The sequence below is a fragment of the Desmodus rotundus genome, unplaced genomic scaffold (assembly GCF_022682495.2).
Source record: "Desmodus rotundus isolate HL8 unplaced genomic scaffold, HLdesRot8A.1 manual_scaffold_172, whole genome shotgun sequence".
Classification (NCBI taxonomy): domain Eukaryota; kingdom Metazoa; phylum Chordata; class Mammalia; order Chiroptera; family Phyllostomidae; genus Desmodus; species Desmodus rotundus.
In genome coordinates this window covers 1-23,228 of record NW_026527228.1, presented here as the reverse complement: position 1 = coordinate 23,228, position 23,228 = coordinate 1, and the positions used below count along the sequence as shown (strand labels likewise).

The window sequence follows — 23,228 nt, the reverse complement described above, 5'->3', positions numbered from 1 at the left end:
TACCAATCATAAGGAGGTTTGGAGATGCCTGTTCCTCCTCTAGAGGCTTTTCCTGGTGGCCAGTGAAGCACCCTGAGGCTTTCCCCAGACACGAGGGCTGCCTCAGGGCCACGCTGGCTCCCTGTCACCCTTGGCTGGCTTGTTGGCTGCACTTTGTGCTCTCTCAGCACATCATAAAAATACCAAGGGCGCAGATCCTGAGTCAGCCAGCACGTCCCGAACACCAGGCCGTTGAGCTGGGGCTCCCATGGGGGTCACCACCGGCAGCACAGACAGACCTTCCTGTCCACATCACTGCTGGAGGCCAGGGAAGAGCAGCGGGGGAAGAGGGAAAGAGATGCCCATCCAGACGCGGGGAGCTGCAGAGGTTGGGGGGAGGAAGGGATTTTCATGCGGGCTTTCTCCCAGCAAAGGCACAGAAATATGAAATAAACCGCGTGCTGTTTTCAGCGAAAGGGAGTCACTCATTCGCTGTGACTGAGCCTTAGGACCAGAAAGTGTGTCAGACTGTCTTGTAAGCCTGGCTCCTGTGCATGCCTGGCATCTGGGAAGGTGAGGCCTAACCGAGAGATCGGAGACCCACGTGCTTGTCACACCGCCCTGAGCTTCACTGCAGGCGCCCAGGAACACCTGGGACGGGCCACCATAGGCAGGGAGCAGCGCAGCCTCAGGGCCTCACCCTGCTTCCTTAAGAAAGCACCTCCTACTCTGAGGACACTCAGCGACCAGCTCTTGCAGAGCCTGTGTCTGTGTGTGAAGGTCCACTGGATAAGGGAGTGCAGTGTTCTGTGTCAAGTATACCTCGATTCATGAGAGAGAGACAGGCAGGAGGGTGTCGGTGGGACCCTGCTCTAAGATGAACTAGCAGCCCGTTGCTTGAATGAGCTGCTGCACAGAAGTCGCATTTCCCAAACCCGTTCTATAGGGGATGCAAAGTTCGGGCCTGGGCAGCCTTCAAGGGCTGGTGGAAGCTCTCCGCCTTTCAGCCTAACAGGCAGGTACTCCTCAAACAGCAACTAGTCACCAGCAACCTAGGCCCTTGAAACTTCGTTTCCACGAACTCAAACCTGAGCCCTGAGAGAGCCCCTAAAACAAGAGCTGCATCATGCAGCCAGGACGGCACACTATCCGAAACGAAGGCGGCTGTTCTGACATAGGGACATCTTGATCTCCAAAGTGGAAGTTAACACCGGCCCTGGCTTCCGTCCTGCCCACTCCTTCCCTGTCCTCAGTGGCCACTTCCCACAATGCTCTTGGCTTCTTGTTCACGCACACGAGCTTCCCAGCCTCCGGACGTCCCAGTGAAGAGCTTAGTTCTTCTGGCTGCTCCTCAGCGACATGTGGAGCCCTTTGCGTCCACTCAGCTGTGTGGTGCCGCTGTGCTCCTGCGGTCCCCGGGACTCCTCCCACCCACAGGCCCCTGCAGTGGGAAGCAGACCTTCTCCTGCATCCTCAAGGCGGAGAATGAAGACAAGACGGTAAAGGCGGGGGCCGGGGTAGAGCAGGCAGCTCCACCGTTACTTAATTGTCAAGAACACCTTGGACCAGTGATGCTGGACCGTCGGGGGAATGCGTGATGTGCTCGTTTCTCCCAGGCGTCACATTCTTTATGAGGACATTTTCCCATCATGGCATTCTTCGTTACGGCCCTGTAAGTGCTGTCCGTGGGCATCGGTTGAACTACGGTGCAGCCATCCGCTGAGCCCTAACAGGCGCGGCAACCTCCACGAGGGGCTCTCACAGCGGCCTGCTTTTCCACTCGGGTGTAATTCCGTTTCATTTTTATGGCAACTTAATATCTGTCCCCTCCACTGGAATGTAACCCCAATGCAGGCAGGGCCCGTGAGGGAGGGTGGATACTGTGCGCCCAGTGCTTGGCCACCTGCCCGGTATACAGTAATGTTTAATATTTAAATGTATAATAAATGCACACAACAGAATACTTTGCAGCCATTTAAATGTATGATAATGTAGAATTGTTTATTGACATCTAAAGTTCCCATGTTAAATTAAAAAAACAAATTATAAAATAGTAGATATAGTATGATCTCATTTTTATAAAAAGAATAGCTACGTATATAGGTACATTGATCAACGTGTTAACAGTGGTAAGATTATGGATGATTTATTTTCCTCATAATATCTGAATTTTAAAAATAACAACATTCAGTTGACCCATTATTTTCTTTCCTTTTTAAAAGTTATCTATTGATTTTTAGAGAGAGAGAGGGCGGGAGCAACACAGAAACATCAGTTTGCTGCTGCACTCGTTGGCGCGTCATCGGTTGCCCCTTGCGTGTGCCCTGCCCGGGTCGCACCTGCACCCTTCGTGTATCGGGACGACGCCCCACGCAACTGAGCTACCAGGCCAGGCCAATCATTATTTTAACATGATTTCCATTATTAAAGCAATCAAGTGCATAGTAAAACAACTTTTTTTCCTATCATAAAACTTCACTTGAAGGTTTTCAGACAGTATTTGAAACAACTGGATTTGCGTTTGGTTCCCTGAACGCAAACCAAAACGTTGGCTGGCGTTCACCTCGACGCTATTTCTGACTACAGTGACTGCAGTGGGCCTCCACCCAAATGATCATCCCTTCATTTCTGTACAAAATTTGTTATTTTATTTTAATGGCCAAAATTACCCACTCGACTCCTCTCTCTCTTTCACTGGTTATAAAACCAACACTGGGCATTAAGACCCAGTTAGAGCTTTCCCTTTTAAACGGCGCTAGTTTACATAAATAAGGCACCTGCAGACGAGGGCACCTGCAGAGTGACGGACCCCTGGGTATCTTAAGCGCTAAGTGTAATTGCACTTAGTTTATACAGCAATTGGCATTCTTGTGGGGAAATGGAAAATATTTCTGTATATATATTCCTTTCCCCAACTAAGTGCAACCAGAAAGATTCAGTGAGTCAGTTTAAGACAAGAAAAAGAAATAGGGCAAATACTGTCTATGGCTGCTACCATCTTTTAGTGGCATTTTGTTGTTCTTGTCAGTTTCAAGCCATTGACACAAAGACCGCAGCGCCATGTGGGGAAGTCACACACCATGACCTATGCAACGGGACAGCCCAGGAGAACTAGGACACCACTGTTCATTTTTAGTAGAAAGTGTATCAGAATAGTGGTAAGTATTGTGCCTCAGAACGTTAATCACCGAATACAAACCGTCTACGCCACAGGCTGTCACGAGGGACGTGTGCGGGTGCAGCTAGGCTCTACGCTGTCTTTGGAAGCTCCGAGAGGTCGCGGTGTCCCCAGGTCTCACTTCAGATCTAGCAGCATCACAGCCGGGTTTTCCAAGTAGGACTTCCACAGGTTCGAGAAGCGTGCCATGGTAGCTCCATCGATAATTCTGTGATCGGCGGACCAGCTCACGTTCATGACCTGGGCCTTGTACACTTCCCCTCTCTGGTTAAATCGAGGAAGGGCCTAGAGGTGCAGAAAGGAGTGGGAAGTCAGCCTTCACCACGGGAAGTACGCACGCAAAGACGCGGCAAGTCCCCTGCAGTGCAGAAGAGATGGCCCTGCCAAAGGACTTCCGAAAAATGCCGGCTCTCACTGGCTTCCTCTCCGAGTGTGTGTCTCCAGCCCGGTACCTCTGGTTCCCAGTATAATTTCCATACGCACAGTAAGTTTCGTCTCAGATTTCAATTATTTAACCAATGTTTATTGAACACCTGCTATGTACCAGGCACCCTCCTAGACTCTGCGGGTAAAGCAGTTAACAGAACAAACAGTCCTTCCCTCTTGGAGTTAACATTGTAATGGGGAGAGACAGAATTAAGATACGTAGGTAAAATACAGGGTCTGGTAGAAGGAACGCCTGCTTGAGTGTGGTTGGTAAGGTAGTAATAGGGGTGTAGTAACTCATAGTTTTAATTTGAACATGTCACCTATAATGACCTATGGTGTGCTTGAGTGTGGTAGTGTTATGTTACAGAATTATGTGCTCATGGTTTTGTAATAAAAGACTTTGTCATAAAGAGGGCGTTATTTGTGCCGGGCCCTCCATAGGGTGTGTCAGATCGTGGAACTTGAAAAAAAAAAAGGCACGGCAGCTGGAAAGGGGATGGCGAGCAGCAAAGTGGAGGGCGGGCAGGGCAGCCTCCGCAAGGTTCCCTCAGCACAGGAAGCGAGGGGACAAGCACGTGGATACCAGAGCGTTGACAGAGGGCAGCAGGAATGGCAGGGGCGGAGGGAGCAGAGGCAGCAGGGCAGCGGCAGGGCGAGTGCAGGGAGAGGTCACACGCGGAGCTGGTGACGCTGGGGCATGCTGTTTGGAACCGTCGCTCTCAGTCTGTCTTTGGTAAAGGACCTATTTCCCCCAAATTTCTAGCCCACTGCTAGAAATATATATACATATATATATAGTGAATTACTAAAATAAAGGAAAAGAAGAAAGTTGCTTTTGAAGTCACAAAGGCCAACGTCAAGGTTGACGTGGTAACACTGACATTTGGTAGTGGCGGTCTAGAAACGGCACCCAGGGCCTCACCGTTGGAACTCTGGGGGTCTGCACCCTGAGTTAACAGGGATGCCCACGCCCCACCCCGAAACTCTGATTCAGCTGATACGGTGTGATCTGTTTCAAGGAACCTGGATTCTGGTGCAGAGCCAGGTAAGCAATCCTGGCAACCCTCGTTCTAAGTCAGTTTGTGCTAAAACGGGATGACAGGTCACCCCTACGTTGAAACTAATGGGCTTTTGTTTAAAAATCCAACTTCTGGTGACTCTGTGCCCAAGGCGAAGAAATCTCCATTTTAAACTAGCATTCCTAATCATTCTTGAACAGAAAAAAGTGTGAGAAAAAATGTCCCCAACAGTGCCTCACTTGGTTATAAATAATAACTCGCTTTGGCTAGTCACCAGCATAAGACGCCCAGCGCTGGGCAGAAGCCGCAGCAGCGCAGCCTCAGACAAATACTCAGATCGCTACCCGCCCTCCCCCTCACCCCCCCACCACCACATAGGCCCAGAAACATCGGCTCACCTGGTCAAACCTCGCCCTCACACCTATCGAGCGAGCGGAAACCTCAGAAATGGCCACTGTTCTTTGTGTTTACTTCCCCGATTTGCTTAAACTCTTTCTTTAGTTATTTCATATACATACCTTAATGGATCCAAGAGCCCCGATCGCTACTTCGGGTGGCAATATCACTGGTTTGGCGTACGTACCACCGATCTGAAATGCAAACGAGAAAAGAAAGAGCAGAAGATTACGCTTGTGAGAAGCAGATGGCAATCAGTTTTACGTTTTTTAATAGAGCCTCTGCTCGGAGGTCGAGGTCACGGTCTGAAAGCCTGAGCGCGCTGTCACTCACTGAGCCGATGTTGGACAGGGTGAAGGTGCCCCCCGTGAGGTCGGAGGTGCTGAGCTGACCCGCCAAGCCCAGTTTCTGGAGGCGGTTCAGTTCCGTGGCGACCTCAAACACGGAACAGATCTGAACGTTCTTCACATTGGGGACGATCAAGCCCTGCTCAGTATCCATGGCTATCCCAATGTTGTGAGAGGCCTGAAAAAAGAGAAGAAAAAATTACGCAGCAGGCCTTTGCGTCAGCTGACAGGAAAGGAATGACCTTCACTGCCGTGTAAAACAGCAGCCACCCAGCAGTTTTTCACTGGAGTGCTATGACTTAAGAGAAATGATTTCTAAAGGATGTCAAAAGGGGTTTTTTTGAAAAAGACAATTTTTTGTGTCAGTGAGAACATACATTGTTAGTGGAAGTGTAAGCTGGCATACGCTTTCTGGAGGACATTTGAGGATACGCAGCAACATCTACAAAGATCTGTGTCACACAGAAACACAGAAGTATGTGGAGATACACAGGGATGTTGAGTTCAGACGGCCTGTAATTTTGAGAAACTGAAAACAACCGAAGTGTTGACCAGAGGTCGCTGGCTAACTAATCGGTAATGGGGCTGTATTTATTGACAGGTAATAATGTCCTGAAGATACTGAATAAAAAAGAAAAAAGTTTAAATGTGTATGAAGCTCAAAGTTAAACACGCGGTGTGTATAATTCCAGACATACATTTAAAGTGTGTAACAACATAATATTGGAAGGATGCCCATCTCAGCATAAACGGTGAGTTACAGTAGGGTCGTGGGATCGGGGATAAACATCACTGTTTCCTTGTCTGAATTTGTGCCACCAGTATCTACCTAATCAGGAAACTGTGTTAATCATGTGGGGAGATTTGCGCTCCAACCCCTCAGAGTATCTAAGCTCACTTCCTGCGGGTGCACGGCTAGTGAGAGATACAAACAAGAATGAGCGACCCCAAGAGTTCCATCTTAACACACTTCCACTCCACACAGAAGAGCTCACTCAGACAGAACTCAAACTTTCCTTCCTTTTCCCACTGACGTTCTTCTCGTTTTAAAAGCCGCAGGAAATCCATTTTGAGAGGCCATTCTTTTTGAGAGAAGGGCGTAGGGATGGGTAATATAACCCATTGCCTCAGCATTGTCAGTTTCCATTATTTACGTTTCCCAACGCATCCAGCAGGGCTGAATGCTGGCGATCTGCCTGTCTGAACACGGGTCATTATGAACCAGTACACTCAGCAACAGTAACGACAAAGTCTACTTCGGTTTTCTGTCTCCTCCCCTACCTTTAATTCTAGCCTAAAAGGGACAGCGATTTGAGGGGCAACAGGCGCTTCTCTAACTGACAAGTGCACTGCACCGTCCTGTTTAGAACACGGACATTTTCACAACACACAGCCGACCTTGTACGTGACCTTCTGGCACTGGTCGTCCACGGAGGCGTTGAGGACGGGAAACTGCAGTAATCCCAGGGAGGCAGCCTGTTCGACAGGAAGAGAGCGCAGTGTTAGCCCACCTCACGCAGAAAGGAGGAGGGGTTCCGAGCAGTAAGAAGAGTGTGGAGAAGGGAGCGAACGCTTGCTTGTGCCGAGTTTAATTTCCAGTCTGCGTGTACCTAGAGATCAGCCTGAGCATTTAAGACTAAAAGATAAAGTAGCCAAGCAGACTGTAAACATCAAGGAAGATTTTCATAACTGAAAAATTTAAAAAGCTTTTATTTATTGAGAGAGAGAAAAACACTGATTTGTTGTTCCACTTACTGATGCATTCATCGGTTGATTCTTGTGTGCGCCCTGACCGGGGGCTGAACCTGCAATCTGGCGTACTGGACGACGTTCTAAGCAACTGAGCTACCTGGCCAGGGCCAAAAAGAAGTTCTTTTTAAATTTAAAAGGGATATTTCTCAAAATAACTACAGGGTGGGGCAAAGGTAGGGTCACAGCTGTCTGAATGGAAAGGAACGCCAGAGTACACTGCTTTGCGTGCTCACAACTGTGGCCCTGCTCTTGCCCCCGTGTGCGTGGCACAGAGCACCAGAGAAAACGCCCACGCCCGCAGTGCCTTCCTCACTGTGCGGAAAGAACGGTACCGGTAAGGACTTCCCGGTACACTGACCACAAGAGGCCGGTGCTCCGCCTCGTGGCCCCGGCCGGTGAAGGGCAGAGCTGGTGGAGTGTTTACTTTGGGGCGCACCCGGGCTGCTCACATTTGTCTCCCCGCTCTGCCTTCTCCCTTCAGCCACGTTCAGATTTCCCTAACTGTCCCCAAAATGTGCCCTATGCCTATCTGTCTGCCACCCTGGATCTAATCAAGGTCATGCCTTGTATTAAATTAAAAAAACAGGAAACCAGAAATGCTTGGGATTGTCCCTGGAAAGAGTCCCCTCCACCGCCGCCCTCGTCTAGTCCCACTAAGACTTCGTTCCAGGCATTGTGCTATTTTTGTCTGTGGGCCAGTGGTGCGGAACTAGAGTTAAAGTATTATCAAGCATTTGATGTGACAACTGTAATTTTAATCTTTATATAGCATGTATAACTAAGGGTTAAAATGTTAGGGATCAAAACAGTATGTTGAGTACAATCCAAATTTTGGAAAACAAAAAGCCAGCCGTGTGCCCACGGACTGGAGGTCATGCCGGCCCTGGGCAGTACTTTGTGACTGTTTCCCCATGTTCTGAAACTTGCACAGGCGGAAAAAATGTTACCGTGAAATAAGTAAAGCATACTAAATTTCACTTTCAAAATAAGGATCGGGTACTTCGTTCAAATGGAAACAATGAAGAAAAATAATGATAAAACCAATTCAATATGTTGAAGAGCTGGCCTACCCTTGCTCTGAAACAGACCTGTCTCCAGGCAGTGGTAGGAGGGACCCAGGCGGAGACACAGCGGTCCTCCCTCCTGCTCTTATATCCCTTCCCCTCCCGGACTTTAAATCTTCCATCCTTCAGCTCCTGTCCCTAGCCTACAAAGCTCCTCGGCATTTCCTTAACAGAGTGTAAGGGGGCAGGGGGCACCTTCCCCAACAACCACTTACCCACCCTCTGGACCTCTGTTCTGTCTGCCTTTCACCAGATTATTTTAGAGTCTCCTCTAACTCGCTTTCCACTGAAGGAAGCAGAGTTTGCCACCCCAAAATATTCTCTTTTGGGATATTGATTATTTCAAGCTGGTTATTTTTAAGTAACAGAAGACTCAGGAGAAACCTTTGACCTCCCCACTAACTGCCAAGAAGCGTTCAGATGCAGGACCTGCTCCAGGAAGGGGCTGCCATCCTACAGTTTGGTGTGAACCAGTGTGAGGGGCAGGGAGGAACCTAGCAAGGCTGGTTTGGTCAAAGTCCCGCCTGGGTCCCATCGTGACAGGTGGCCTGGCCAGCCTTCACTTACCAAACATTTGCTTTCCTGTCTCCATGTGAATTGCCTTCCTGCCCTTTGAAGTCCAGCCCACTCCCCGCCCCCCCACCAGCTCTCCTTTCGACCTGAGCTCAGATGTGACCTAAGCTTTACCACCACCCTCAGGCCTCACGTACCCACACCTGCACGCACGTATGCAGTAAGTTCGGTCCTTTCCTGCTGTCAATCTGTCTCACGTTGATTTGGCCATTAGTCCCGCCAGAAGAACTTAGATGGGTAGGGGAAAATCATTTTTTCCTCCCCTACACTATTCCTTCCCCAACTAACTGCAAGCAAGCTTCTACCCCGCAATACTTCATTCAATCAGTTCTGGCTGAGGCCGCTCAGACCTCTTAATCACTAGCCCAGTGGCCTGTCCCCATGGCTGTTCTATTCCATCTCTGGGATGCAGATGACCGCTGTCTAGTCCCCTCTGAACACATTCTTCCTCTCCCTTGGTGTGAGAGACTGCACCAGTGCCCCCAGTCTGTCCTGTCCCTCCCTACCCACACGCACTGGTGGCAGCGCTCTTGCGAGCTGATTCCGGGCTTGGTCGTGTGACTGGCTTTGGTCCATGAGCTAAGAGCAAACCCCACGCAGTGGAGCTTGGACAAGGTGCTTATATTCTGCTTCCTCTCCTCATCTCTGCTGGTATTAGGAGACCACATGTGGGCCACTACACTGGGGAGATGAGAGGCACGGACGGGCGAGAGGAAGTCATCCGTGCCAAGGCCAGCCTACACTAGCAGCATCCCTAGTCAACCTACCAGCTACCTGCAGACAGGAGCGAGCTCTGCCAAGGTCAGCTGACTGGTCCTGCTCACCTGTTGACTTGTGAGAAATGAAATAATAAATGACTGCTGTTTCAAACCATTAAATTGGGAGTGGTTTGTTACACAGCAATAGATACACTTGGCTTCCAAGTGGCTCTTCCCTGGCTTTCCTATCACCAGACCGCGGACCCCAGTTACCCTCTTCCTCTGTCTCAGCCAGCTCAACTTCTCCCCTCCCCTCCCCTCAAACACTGATGGGAAACCCTGAGCCTTTTCTTCTCATTCACATACAATTTGGGGGATCTCATTCATGCGTTTCAATCGCCGTCTCTACAGATGAGACTCTCATTAACTGACATCTATCACATCTCACGTTTGCTTGTTAGGGGAGCTGCTAAAAAGGTGGAGGTAAAGGAGCACACTTTTTCCCCAAGGAGGCTCAGCGTCCACTGAAAAAACCACTGAGTAAACACTTGTAACACACGGAGATTGACTCCAACGGGAAACAAAGGGTACTGCAGCTGAACAAAGTTTGATAGTTAGGATGCGCAAGGACTCGACCCAGGTGGGAGGGCACAGGGCAGGTGAAATGCCGCAGTCCAGCCACCAGGCGTAGCTTATCTGATTAAAGCAGAGGGAGGGCCGGAGAGAGACCCAGGGCTGGGAGGGAGGCAGCAGAGTGTCTGGGCAATCGCTGTATGCCACACTCCGCCACACTCGGCAGGTTAGAGACTACCCTGAAGGCAGTGAGGGGGAGCCACTGACAAGAGTCAGGGAAGGACACACTGACTTACAGAAGACCAGTTTTGGTGCGGTATCGGGGAAAGGCTAGTGGGAAGCCACTCTGGAGTTAGAGACACCAGTACGCATTTTGAGACAAATAGTCTGGAACTGGAAACCTAGTTTCTCCCTTCTTCGGGCCCCCAATCCTTTCAATGGGAAGTGGGGGTGTTAGGGTTACTCTGAGAATTAAAACAGACCCCGTATGCGGCATGCCTAGTGCGGGTCTTGCCCAGGTGACAGCTTTGCAAGTGGTGGTTACTGTGAGCTCGACCGTGAGCTGCTCAGGGTCAGCGGAGGGTCTGGCCCCTTTTATGCTGGCCCCAAGGCCTAGAACTAGAAACGATTCCCAGGAGACGCAACATGAGTTTGTTGAGTAAATGAAACCAACTACATGTCAGTGACACGCAAAATCAACGCCAGGTCTTGGTTTTGTCAAATCAGGACTTCGGTGGAGCAAAGGCCTAACCTGACTGACAGGACAATGCTCACCCAGCCCCAGAGGCGGTGGGTAGAAACAGGACACAAATAGCTCAGTTTTATCAGTTCCTGTGGAACCAGGAAACTGTACTGGGGCGTTCTTCTAGGTGATATGGAGAGAGGTAACACTGCTATTCAAAGCCGCAGTTAACACATTGACTATTTGGAAAATAAAATTGAAATGTCCTCCTCGGCCCTGGTGGACATGAGTGAAGCCTCACCTTTATGAAGAAGGGCATGAAGGAGAGTCTAATCCCACGAGCAGAAGCCACGGGCTTCAATTCCTCCCGCAGCCTCACCAGCTCGGTCAGGTCGACCTCATCGCAGTACCCGAAGTGAGGGATCTGCAGGGCTGCAGTCATGGTCTTCACCATGGCCTTCTGGAAGCCTGGAAGACAGTCCGCGTGAAAGCCCCAGTCCTCCCGCCCTCTGGGTTTGTGACCCAAAACAGAAGGTCCTCGAATGCTGCCGGCTCTCAATTAGGCTTCCTCTCAGAGCTGCCTATGTCACCACAGAACTCGAAAGCCGCCAGTTTCAATGCTGAAGCCCAACACCCAGGGCCAAGGTCAGTAATACGACAGGTGCCTGCTTCCAAGGCTGTGTGTGTAAAGATTCCAGAGGATGCAAGTCACGTATCCACCCAACGGCTTTCCTGCAGTATCACCCTTCTGGAAGTTACCATCCAACGAGTTTATACATAACAAGTCAGAGGCAGTTATTTTGAGAGCTAACTAAAAAGCACCGTGTTACCGTACACACGCGGATCTGTGGAGGGGGTTTCCCCGCAAATGAATTACGCTGTTTCCTTACACGCCGTCATTATTACCTGTTACGGGTTCTGTTCTGTCTTTGCCTAGGAACACCGGAGGTTTCGACAGGGGTGCAGGAACAGAGCTGTCTTTCGGTTTGGGGGCAGGCGGCATGATTTCAGCTTTTGGTGAAGGAGGTAATATGGCTCCTGTCTGCTTTTCCAGGTAGCTGAGGATGTCTTCTTTAAGTATCCTGCCATCTTTTCCTGAGCCGATAACTTCACTCAGCTTAATCTAAAAAATGACACATTTTAACGCTGAAAAATAAAACTGCCTGAAAGTACGTCCATCATTAAGGTCTTTAAGTGGAATTTAATGATCTGTAGGTTAAAAAAGGAGCCCCTGCCAGGAAGTTGGTATATAAGGAAATACCGTTCTTCGTCATCCTAACAGAACGCCGTGAGCGACTGCGCAGCATTCCCATCCTGTGCACCCGCCCTTGCGCCCACGGCGCGGGGTCTGCGCTGCAGATAATCCCTGCCTGTTTGTGAAAACTCACACTTTCTAAGCAGTCAACTGTTCCTCCATTTTTTGCATAATTCTTATTTGATTTTTTTCCTATTTTTGGAAACTATATAAGAACTAAGAATTTTAAAGAATTAAATACTACAACAAAAGTAGACCAGTAAACATGCCACAGTTAAAATAATTCTCATACAAAAGCTCTCCTAAATTAGTATTTTCTGATGGTTATTTCAGAAAGTTCACTACGAAACAACGAAATTACTTTTACTGAGGTCTATTTGGAATGGGAGTTCCTCGGTCCAAGTTAAGGGTCATATAGATGCGTTTTATTGTTGCTTTCTATAGAATAAACAATAGGTGATGTGTTCCACTTTCACTGGACACTCTCGATACGTTCTGGAAACATACATGGCCTTGCTTTACTTAACCATGTCCTATGTCTGGTCACAGACATGAAATATTCTCTCTGTACTTGATTCTGTCTAAAGCCTGGACGGCGCTCGTGCCTGGTGTGCGGCGGTTAACTCTCTGGGTAAGTCCTGCTTCACCTGCGTCGGAGCTTCTCTCGGGACGACTTCACTCATAAAGGACTTTATATGTCAAACTTCACTTTTAACAAGTGAACTCTGAGAATTGAAACAAACAAGTTTTATGTGTTTACAAACTATAAATGCCATTGTTTTTTTTCATTTTAATCAAACTCAATATGAAAACTGCAAATAAAGAAAAAAAGGTGACTTTTGACCATAAATCTACTGTTGGACTTGTAGTAATTATACAAATGCTCTAGCTGGTATACGCATCTTTAGGGAGAGGTGTAGGGAAGCCAAGTCGCATGTCCCCACAGGTAGTCTTTCTGCACAACTAAGAAAAAACATGGTAAAATACTTTATAGCTTTCAAAGCAATACGAAGGTCATCTGATACTCTAACAATCTAGTGTTCTATGCTATTATTTCTATTTTCTGTTATGCTAAGTGGTAGTCATATTTGAACACCTTTAATGGGTAATAAATTGTCACTGAGGGTTTATAACATAACTTATCTAAGCATTCCCCTGGTTTTGAACACACATGCTTTCTAGTTTTGAGCTACAAAGCACTTGGAAAACTGTCCCCTCTATTATTTCCTTGGGACAGTTTCCAGAACAATGGTCAGATCACTAGCTGAGGGGATGGATATGAACATCTTAATGACCCTTATATTTCCAAAATGCAAACACCTGTTTTTCTCACTGTAACTTAACTACTTCTCTCAAAGACAGACAGACAAGCAAACACACACCCTGTGTTGTGGGACAGACTGGGAAGGACTCGGGCTTTGGAACCGGACAGATCTGTGTTCAAATCCCCAGTCAGCTGCTTGCTTACTTGATTGCGGGCAACTGAATCAACTTCTCTGCCCCTCCACCTCTGCAAAATGGGCACGGGCCACCCCCTCATGGGGTGCTGCGTACACAGGGGCTGGCTCAGGGGCATTCCAGGAGCGACTGCAGGGGCTGCTGAGGCAGCCCGTACTGACGGGGAGCGCGGGTCTGGGAATCCCCGAGGCTGTCCTTCGCAGTCCCGGCTCCACCGCAGCCCTGTGACCTTGGCCAGTTACGTGTCCTCCTTATATGTTAGACTAGCTCCCTTATCTCACAGGGTTGTGACCATTAAATGAACTACCAGGTAACTACAGATCACCTGCCTGGGAGTCACCTTCGCCTGGGGATGAGCACCCAGGACTGGCCGAGAGAGGACGGGAGAGGCCAGCCCCCTGGACTCAAGTCAGCGCAGGTCTGGGGTTCTCCCCACCCGCAGGTACCAGGGCCCAGCCTGGAGACCATGCCCTTGCCTGGGTCTCTGCCGCCTCTGCGCTGCCCTCCACTCATTTCCAGGAAAGGGCTCCCTCTCTCGGGACCGCCCACCCACGCGTCCCTCCCAGGAACCCAGTCCTGCTCTCGGTCTGCGCTTCCGGGGCCCCTGCTGCCAGACGGCAGCGTTTCCCAGCGCTTCGGGGCGCAGGGCTTGTCTGTGGGCACTAGGGGAGGGTAATAAATCACACTCCTCCACTGACAGCCGGGGTAAGTTCACAACGTTTTTCTCCTTTCTCTCGAGTACCTTCAGGTAACCATCGCCTTTCGGTAACGGGCATTTTCCTGTTTTCCTTATTCCCACCTGGGGCCATCTCGTCGCGTGATGGCTGGCTACCTTTCCGGGCAGGAAAGTGCACGTTTTACGTGACCTCACGCTCACTGAAGAGCACGTACGTTGTTTTCCATGGCCAGGCGGCGCACGGCGGGCGTGGCCAGTGTCTTCCGGCCTCGGATCTCCTGGTGCGTGTGCTCTTCGTGGGGCACGGCGGGCGTTTCCACCACGTCCTCCTCGGAGTCTGCGGACAGGCAAGGGTTTACTCTTCAGCTGAGGTTAAAAAAAATAACACACACACACACACAACAAGCTTCATGGCGTATAATCTATAAATAAATTCAATTTAAGCTTTATAGTCAAAAAGAGTAATAGTCGGGCTACTTCAGAGTGAAAACAAATGGGCAGAGTTGGTGTGTTGGGCGGGGGGGCGTTCTGCTATCCGGTGTTGTTCAATGTCTGTTACTACCTGGTGGTCACTTCATTTCTGATCAAATCGTATAGCCAGCTACCAGTTACGAAATGAGAGCTTCTTCCATAAAGTCTAAAACATGTTGTATTTTAAATACTTTCCTGCCCTGGCTGGTGTGGTTCGGTGGATTGAGTGCGAACCTGCGAACCAAAGGGTCGCTGGTTCAATTCCCAGTAAAGGCACATGCCTGGGTTGCAGACCAGGTCCCCAGTAGGGGGCGCCAGAGACAACCACACATTGACATTTCTCTCCTCTCTCCCTCCCTTCCCCTCTGTCTAAAAATAAATAAAATCTTTAAAAAATAAGTAAACACTTTACGAATAGCTTTCTCATTCATATTTATACATAGCATGAAATAAGAATCAAATGTGAGGTAAATTTCATGAACGAATCATGTAAAGTCTGTGACAAATCTAAATGCTTTCCCAAGAGGATATGGCATTTACATCTTTTCTCTGCTTTGAATATGGCCTAAGGAGTGCCATGGAAGACTTTATTTCCACGGCCAATGCTGCCCTGGTGGTTTGAGCACTGAGAGAAGAAACAATCTAGGGCTGTTAGCATGTACTTGTGCAAGCAAACAGAGAGTTTTTGAGAGATTTAATTGTCAAAGCCTGATGCTAGGAAACCAACGCCGTGTGGCAGAACCTGTGTGGGGATTCACGGACCGGAGGCCAAACCTCTGAAAATGAGTAGCAGCTGAGTTTGCGTTGGCATTCAGTTCCAAGCAGTAACAGCCCGTTGTCTTCCCTGAACACGGTCCACTGTCTCCCGAGAGGCCGCATTTCCCCCGCTCCCCCTTCCCTGTTAGGATACTAGGCCTGAATTCTGCGCCACCTCTTGGAGTTACTTTTTCCTGCCTGTCTCCCCTTTACATAAGGCATACATGTCAATAAACTTGCTTCTCTCTTGTTAATCTGTCTTTCATTACAGGAGGTCTCAGTTAAGAACTCAAGAGGATCGAAGGAGAATCAGTTCACGGCCGCAATAACGTCTCTTTCCGGTCAGACAAGCTGGGGAGCAAGTGCTGTAGTTCACGGCACAATTTCGCTGGGTAAGTGTCTGGAATGACATGCGCTCCTGTGTTAATGGTGGTGATTTCTGAGTAGAAGGAGTAGGCTTTCTTACTTTTGGTTTTCTGTACTTTATAAATTTCTATAAAGCAACATCTCACTTTTATAACAGAAATTAAATAAGTAATAGAAAGGCTTCTGTAAGCCATCGTCCAGCTTTTGGAGGCAGCTTGTCACTGGGGGTAAAGACTGAGGACATCGAGTTCTAAATTTGGCTCTGTCACCACCATTGGGCACATCGCCCGGCCTTTCTAAGTTGGGTTCCATTTCTTCATCTGTCAAACTGAGACACGTGTAAGGATAAAAAACAGTCGTAAGTGCGAAACACTCGCTAAGCTGTGAAGTGTGATTACGACGTCAGCTGTTGTGTTCTTGTGCAGACTGCAGAGCCTCTGTAATTCAGGCCCTTCCAGACTCAATTACACAGCAGACTCGTCCTAACCTTGGCACTTCCTAGAGGTTGCTGGCTGAGACCTCGTCACAGCCTCCTGCAGCCTCGGGGGTCAGAGCTGTTGCCTAGAGGACCTGACGTTGGACCTTTGGGGGTGGACAGCCAGCTGTCTGCCCCCCGGGAGCAGGCCGGTGTTAGCTTTCCTCAGAAACTGTCTTATAGCAAATTCCTGCTGTCAGGACACTCGCCACTCCCCCTGAAAGCTCGTCTCTTCACTTTTCATTCTCACTTTCCTTCTTTCGTTTCCTAAGTACTCCACAAAGTCTGGCGTTCTCAACCACCACCAGTGAGAGTGCTTGCTGGCGTTTGGATGGGCGGCCAACAGAGCCGTTCCGTTCTCTTAGGTTCAGTCTTTGCATGCTGCAACTCCGGTTATTAGTGGCCGGTGCCCTGAATCTCTCATTTGGGAGCTTGCTGCTCCTTCGAACACGTGGTCCCAGGACCTGGCCCCCAGATAACTGTTCCTGGACATGGTAACAGGCCTAAACATAAGCACGCGTCACAAAGGACCTTTCCTGTTTTCCTGGTTTCCTATAAGTTATTAAAAGTAAACATCACTTTTGATTGGTACCCATGATGAAAGAACAGCAGTGACCAATTTGGCAAGTAGATAAATACACGTACAGTACCTTTTAAAGCTTCCGTTTCTATGTCTACCAGGGGCTTCCCCACGTAGGCGGTTTCGTCTGGGTTATAATACAGTTTTTTAATGACTCCATCGTAACGACTGCTGATAGTGACAGAAGCCTTATCGCTTTGGACTTCACAGATGCTATCAAACTGAGACACTGTGTCCCCTACTTTTACATACCTGAAAGAAAAAGATGGCAGACCCTGCTACGTGACCAGTTGTGAACACAGATGATCCCACAATGCAAGTGCCACGCTGAGTTAGATCAGTGCCCATCCAGTCCAGCATTCGGCCCCAGCTGGTGCACCAAAGAAGGTCTCAGAAAAGACTGTAATGGCTTCCAGAATCTCTTTGGTGTATCTCCAAGAAATACCAAAATTATAAAAACCATTCATAGATCTGTAATCTAAAACTATAATGAAACTTTCAGGTTTTCTGCTCCAGCCACTCCTAGGAAGTTCTAGAAAAGTATTTCAAATGTGTTATTTTTTTCCTTTCACTGTCTTATATTAACCTGAATCAAACTCTAAGGGATGCCTTTTATTTCTAGAATTTGATTTTAAATCGATATCCCCAATACACATCCTTTGTAGTTCCATGAATTTTGGTTTGAGTTCTCTTTCTTTCTAGAATTCCTTCAGCCTGCCCTTGTGCATCAATCCCTTCATCCTGTAGTCATTTTAAGTGCGCTTTACCAGGCAGAACAGGAAGAATGAGACCAAACCTGAAATACTACATATAATGTCGATTTGTATAATGTCCATTCTTGAGGTACCTAGCATATTTCTGACTTACTACCATCAGCTCTTCATTAACATAATTGCTGTTCGGTCATTATTCCTTGTCTTCCTGTCTTAACCAGTTCTCAGTCCCTAATAAAACCTCACCCATGACATGCAAGTGAGATTTGAAAGGACTTCGGGGGACTTCCTTTCCAGAACAGAAGAAGGACCTCTGGATTCCTGCTGCTCCAGAAAAGCCACAAGTACACTGACAAACGTCACCTCGTAGAGGTCAACCTCTTTTTTTAGCTGAAAGGAGAGGTGGGCAGTGAAAGGGGCTTTTAAGAAGAGGAAAAAGGTGACCCTTAATAACTGACACCGAGTGAAACTCTGCGATGTGCGTGAGCTGTGTCACCAGCACAGACAAGACGGCAGATTTGCCCCCTGCTCTAAACCAAGCATTGCAGGTCGTGGAAGGAAGGTCCTTGATTTAAACAGAGTCCTATTTATACGACTGGTAACTCACCATTCTTTAACAGTTACTTCTCTGATGCCTTCTCCAATGTCTGAGAGTTTGAATTGAACAATCTGTCCCTGTTGAGCTTCAAAGAAAAAAGAGAAACTATCTCATTAAACATGTCACGTGCTGCTAAGAGATGCTTTTATGTCTAAAGTTAGAAAATATTCCCAAGCAGAGGCAGAAATTATTCCGTTTCACACCTAAAAAAAGCATTTCATAATTTTCTTGTTTCTTTTTTTTCAGAGCAAGAGAGAAACATCGATTTGTTGTTATACTTACTGATGCATTCATTGCCTGGTTCTTGTGTGTGCCCTGACCTGGGACTGAACCTGCAACCCTGGCGTATCGGGATGACACTCTAACCCACTGAGCAGCCCGGCCAGGGCCATGTCATAATTTGGAACTGCACAGTCATCACTCATAATTGTCAGAGATTTAAATAAATTAGCCAGTGACACAGACCCACGGTCACTGCCACAGAGCTTGCTTTTTCCAACTTCCAAAAGAACGCTCTTTCACAAGGGTATGGAAGACCTGCGACAAATGAGATTTTGGAACAGTTACAACAAACAGACTGAAACATGATACTGTCCTGAGGGAGACCGGGCTGGATCCCCTTGCTTCATGTTATACAACTGAAATAGCCGTTAACAGCCTGCTTTTAGATCCCTTCTGACTTCGTGTTTTGACTTCATACTCTCATTCTTAGTGGTTCCAGATCGGGCAGATGCCTTGGTAGAAAACTCAATGAAAAATTCTGAGTTGTCTGCCAATTTATCATTAAATTTGAATCTTTTCTTCTCTGCTTCCGCTTTGTAACCCTTTTGAAACTGCTACCCCTTTTTATAACACTTGGATGCCAATGCTACTTTATGGTAATTATTCCCCAGGAAGTATTTTTGTTAACAAATGGCTCTGAACTGATTCAAGAGTATGCTTCTATTTTTAGACTGTTCATAATGATAACTGCTTATAAAATACACAAGTGGACTAAGGTAGTACATTTTTCTTTAACAAATACGAGGCGGTAAGTTGGCAGTAAAGAAATACAAAGTGGATCTTCGATACAGGGTTCTCGGGAGCCTCTTGCTTCCTTTCTAGTGAGTTGGCCCCTCTCACGACCTGCTGCTATAGTATAAATTGGAACCTTTCCAAAAACTAGTTGGTATTAAGTATCAAAAGCCTTCTAAAAAAGTCTTAACTCTGAGTCAGCAAGTAATTCTAATTTTAAGACTTTTCTGCCCAAAGACATAGAGAGGTACATAAAATCTGTGCTCAAGAATGGTTACATGGAGTCACAGTGAAGAACTGGAAACCAACCTAAGTAACTAGAAAATCACAAGTGAGAACACTGGGACGCCTCTATACCAGGCCAGCACGTGCCAGGCACAGCATGTGCAAGAGCATGGAAGGTGACAGCGGACGGCATGGTCAGGGAGCCACAAACAGTTCTATGTGGCAAGGAGTCAGCCCAGGCTGAAAAAGACTCTGTGCCAAGCCAAGGTCAGGTGTTTGGAACTTACCCTAAAGGTAATCAGCAGCCAGGAGTAAACAAACATGCTTAGAAAAATCTTTGCAGCTGCCCCTGTAAGAGGTAAGTCTCTGCTGGCCTAGGACTGGCTTTGAGCAATAGAATATAGCAGAAGTGCAAATGTGTAAATTCTGCAGCCTGAGCCTCAAAAGATCTGCCACCTTCTCCCTTGTCTGTCCTGGCATGCTGCCTTGCAACAGGTTGTTCAGTGTTCCCTGTGAGGGATCTGCCTGGGGCAGGATGAGAGAGGCCATGTGCTGGGGAGAGGAGATGCCCCAGCTGAAGACCGACACTAGTCGCTAGGCATGTGAGTGAGGTTGCCCTGGACCCTGCAGCCCAGGGGATCCTCCGGCCAAATGCAGTCGCAGTAGTGAGCCAGGCCAGTGCCCAGAATCCTGGCAAATAATAAAGTGCAGCTCCTTTAAGCCACTCAGTCACAGGGAGGGTTGTTATTCAGCACTAGTTTACTGAGAGGGAGTCCCATCTGCGATTTTCTATAACTTTAGGAAAACATTCTCTCTGGCAGGGATGCAGCAAATAAAGTCAGGGACGGGGTGGCAGAGCGAGCAGTGAGGGCGCCACTGCAGGCGAAGAAGCTGAAGTAGGAAACAGCTGTCTGAAAAGAAGAAGACAGCTTTAAGAAACATGTAAGATGTGAAATCCATAGACCTTGATGATCCAATTTGAGGGAAGACAGGAATCGGGACAGGTTCAGGTTTCCAACCTATTTGCTCCGTGAGGGACCATCAGAAGAGAACGTAGCCCAGCACCGAGGGCGGTGCCTGGGCGCAGACCAGGTGATGGATAACCGTCTGTGTTGAATGAGTTGATTCTGACAACAATACAAAGGGCCAGATGCTGTAACTGCTCCTGTTTTCCAGGTGATGCCACAGGGAAATGGAGTGACTTGCTTCACGTCACACAGCTAGCAACTGGCAGGTCAGGAACCCCACGCTCAGGATAACTGCTTAGACACTGGAGCTTGAACAGCCACTCTTTTCTCTAAGAAAAGGTCAACTTTTGAAAATAAAAATCTTGGATCCTCTTTCACTGTTAGCACAGACTAAGACACCTAGTATGTGGAGGTTGTACTGATGTAACAGAAGTCCAGTGTTTTTTTTTTATCAGGGCTCTAAAGAGAACACCAGAAAAACGGTGTCAGAGTTCCAGCACATCGAATAGTTGCAGCCTCCAGTTCTTCACAGAGGGAAGAAAGCGTGGGGCAAGGCAGTTAAATGGTGAAAGCCGGGAACATTCTCTGTAGGAGCATGCCAGGCTGGTTTCATCACACTGTCCAGCAGAACAAGGCGGTGCCTCCAACAAACAGCACCGCAGGGAGTGTGAGGGCACAAACTATGGTGTCAGCCACCTACCCAGAGGAAAAGTCATCTCCACACTGACTACTGCGCTCAGATGAGTCAGATGATAATGGACGGATGGCCCGAGACAACCATTCCCAATAGGATGACGACACAAGTGTCACAGGCTAGTGTGTGAAAGGGGAGTGGAGTGGAGGTGAGGCACAAAGAAAAAAGAAATGGATAGATGTGGAGAGAGCAAGGAGGGCCAGGCTAGAAATAAAAGGTCCACTTCTGCCCTGGCTCATGTGACTCAGTGAGTGGATTGAGTGCTGGCCTGTGAACCCAAAGGTCACCAGTTTGATTCCCAGTCGGGGCACATGCCTGGGTTGCAGGCCAGGTCCCCAGTTGGGGGTGTGTGAAAGGCAACCAATCAGTGTATCTCTTGCACATGGATGTTTCTCTCCTCTCTTTCTCCCTCCCTTCCTCTCTCTAAAAAAAAAAAAAAAAAATCTTAAAGTCAACTTTTTAAATTGAATAAGTCTATAATCACTTAAAATAAACTACTGAGTAAAATAAACATTATTTTATATCGGCTATTTTGACCATACTCACCAGCAGTTGTCTTCAGCAATCGATGCGGATGACTAAACTTGAATGAAGGATAACCAACGAAACACACATATTTTCGCTGCGAAGCATGAACATTATTACTTGTTTGAAAGTAGCGAACACAAACCTAGAGGAAAAAAGCAAAAGTAAAAGCTTTGATAAATGATCTTAATGGTTTCTCTCTGTAAGTACATGTTGAATTTCAAGTCTGTTCTAAAAGCAGAACAGTTGTTATCATAATATCCACAATATGAAATTGTCAAGGCCCAGATCGGAATGGCATCAGTGACGGGAAGACGAATATCAGGAAGCTGCTGGCAGAGAAGCCAAGGGTGGCAGCTCTCATAAGAGGGCAGCCAGTACCTAGTAAGGTGCTGCTGAGGACAACTTTCTTCTTCTGCCTCTTTCACAAGTATCAAGTTACACGGTATTCTCTGGTCTGACCACCAAGGCCCCTGTGTGGTCCCAGAGCTGTAGGCCCTTGTTTCATCATAGCACCTTTGGTTTTTAGTCCTCACCTGAAGACATTTTTTTCCATTGCTTTTAGACAGAGAGGACGGGAGAGAGAAAGATTGATGCAAGACAGAAGCATCAATCAGCTGCTTCCCATATATGCCTGGACTGGGGATCGAACCTACAAACTAAGTATGTGCCCTGACTGGGAATTGAACATGCAACCTTTTCAGTTACTGGACAATGCTCCACCCAACAGAGCCACACTGGCCCAGGCCCATCATAACACTTTTGATGCTGGGCTGTACTTGCTTGTCTAATGTCTGTCTCTGCCTCTGTCCTCCACCACAAGGCTGTAATAAACCTCTGAGCCGGCAGGGATGGTAGCTATCTTGTTCATATTTGCAATCTCAATGCCTAGCACAATAGCTGGGGTGTATCAGGCCCTGGAAAGGCTTTATAAGATTCGGAGTTGACCGCTGTAGAAAGATCTAGGGAAGAGGGGACCCAGAGGGTAAAAAACGCCATGCAAATCGGATGAAACACTGCAGTTATGGGATGTTAATTGTTTAGTGCTAAAAGACTGTGAAAGTGGGGGATCTCGAGGGAGATGGCGGTGGGTCGAAGCTCTGGTGAGAAAAAGTTTGGAAAGATTGCTGCAGACGTGGGAGACAAGTACACGCCCAAGAAGTGAAGCTTGAGCAAGCGTCCCTGCTGCTGGGGGCAAGCACCCATGGAGTTTCGCTTTGCTCGAAGGGTCTTTTACATTGTTGTAAGTTCCTCGTGGGCAGGCGTCACGTAGTATCCCGTCTGGCACCCAGTGGGTGCCCCATAAATGCTGAGTGACTGTACACCTCCGTCTCCCTAGTGCCTGTCACACTGCCCGGAACCTAGATGCTGCTCAACGAAAGGCCAGCTGGGCTTCGGGTCGCAGATGGAACGGGAGGGCGACCGAGTCACGCCAGGTGCTCGCCCTGGTAAAGGGGAGGGAGTGGGTGTCCGGACGGGTTGGCTCGCCACCTCCTCTGCCCTTCGTTTTGCGTACGCCTCTCCATCACGCGTGCCCGGTACGCGCGGCACTCGGGGGACAAACTAACACACCTCTCCCGGATGACTGCGGACAAGTCACTCCTTCCGGAGCTCAGCTCGGCCCCAATCTGCTTACCCGCCGCCCAGCACTCTGACTCCAGGCCCTCAGCACGCGCACTGCGGCCATCTTACTCCGGAAATGACAGCTGCTCCGAGGTTGGAGATGTGGGCTCTGCCCGCCACCTATTGGTAGCCTGGAAACGT

General features: G+C 48.3%; 1 protein-coding gene across 1 annotated transcript; it reads right to left on the bottom strand.

Moving 5' to 3' along the window:
- Positions 1–1,959: 1,959 nt before the first annotated feature.
- On the bottom strand, positions 1,960–23,190 carry DBT (dihydrolipoamide branched chain transacylase E2). The gene is made up of 11 exons (XM_024570126.3): positions 23,101–23,190; positions 21,486–21,609; positions 18,048–18,123; positions 16,798–16,979; positions 14,295–14,416; positions 11,597–11,813; positions 10,992–11,158; positions 6,747–6,824; positions 5,335–5,526; positions 5,124–5,195; positions 1,960–3,442 (listed from the first exon to the last, which is right to left on the bottom strand). The coding sequence occupies exons 1-11, from the start codon at positions 23,149–23,151 to the stop codon at positions 3,275–3,277; spliced, it is 1,449 nt and encodes a 482-aa protein (XP_024425894.1). The 5' UTR covers positions 23,152–23,190; the 3' UTR covers positions 1,960–3,274.
- Positions 23,191–23,228: the final 38 nt, after the last annotated feature.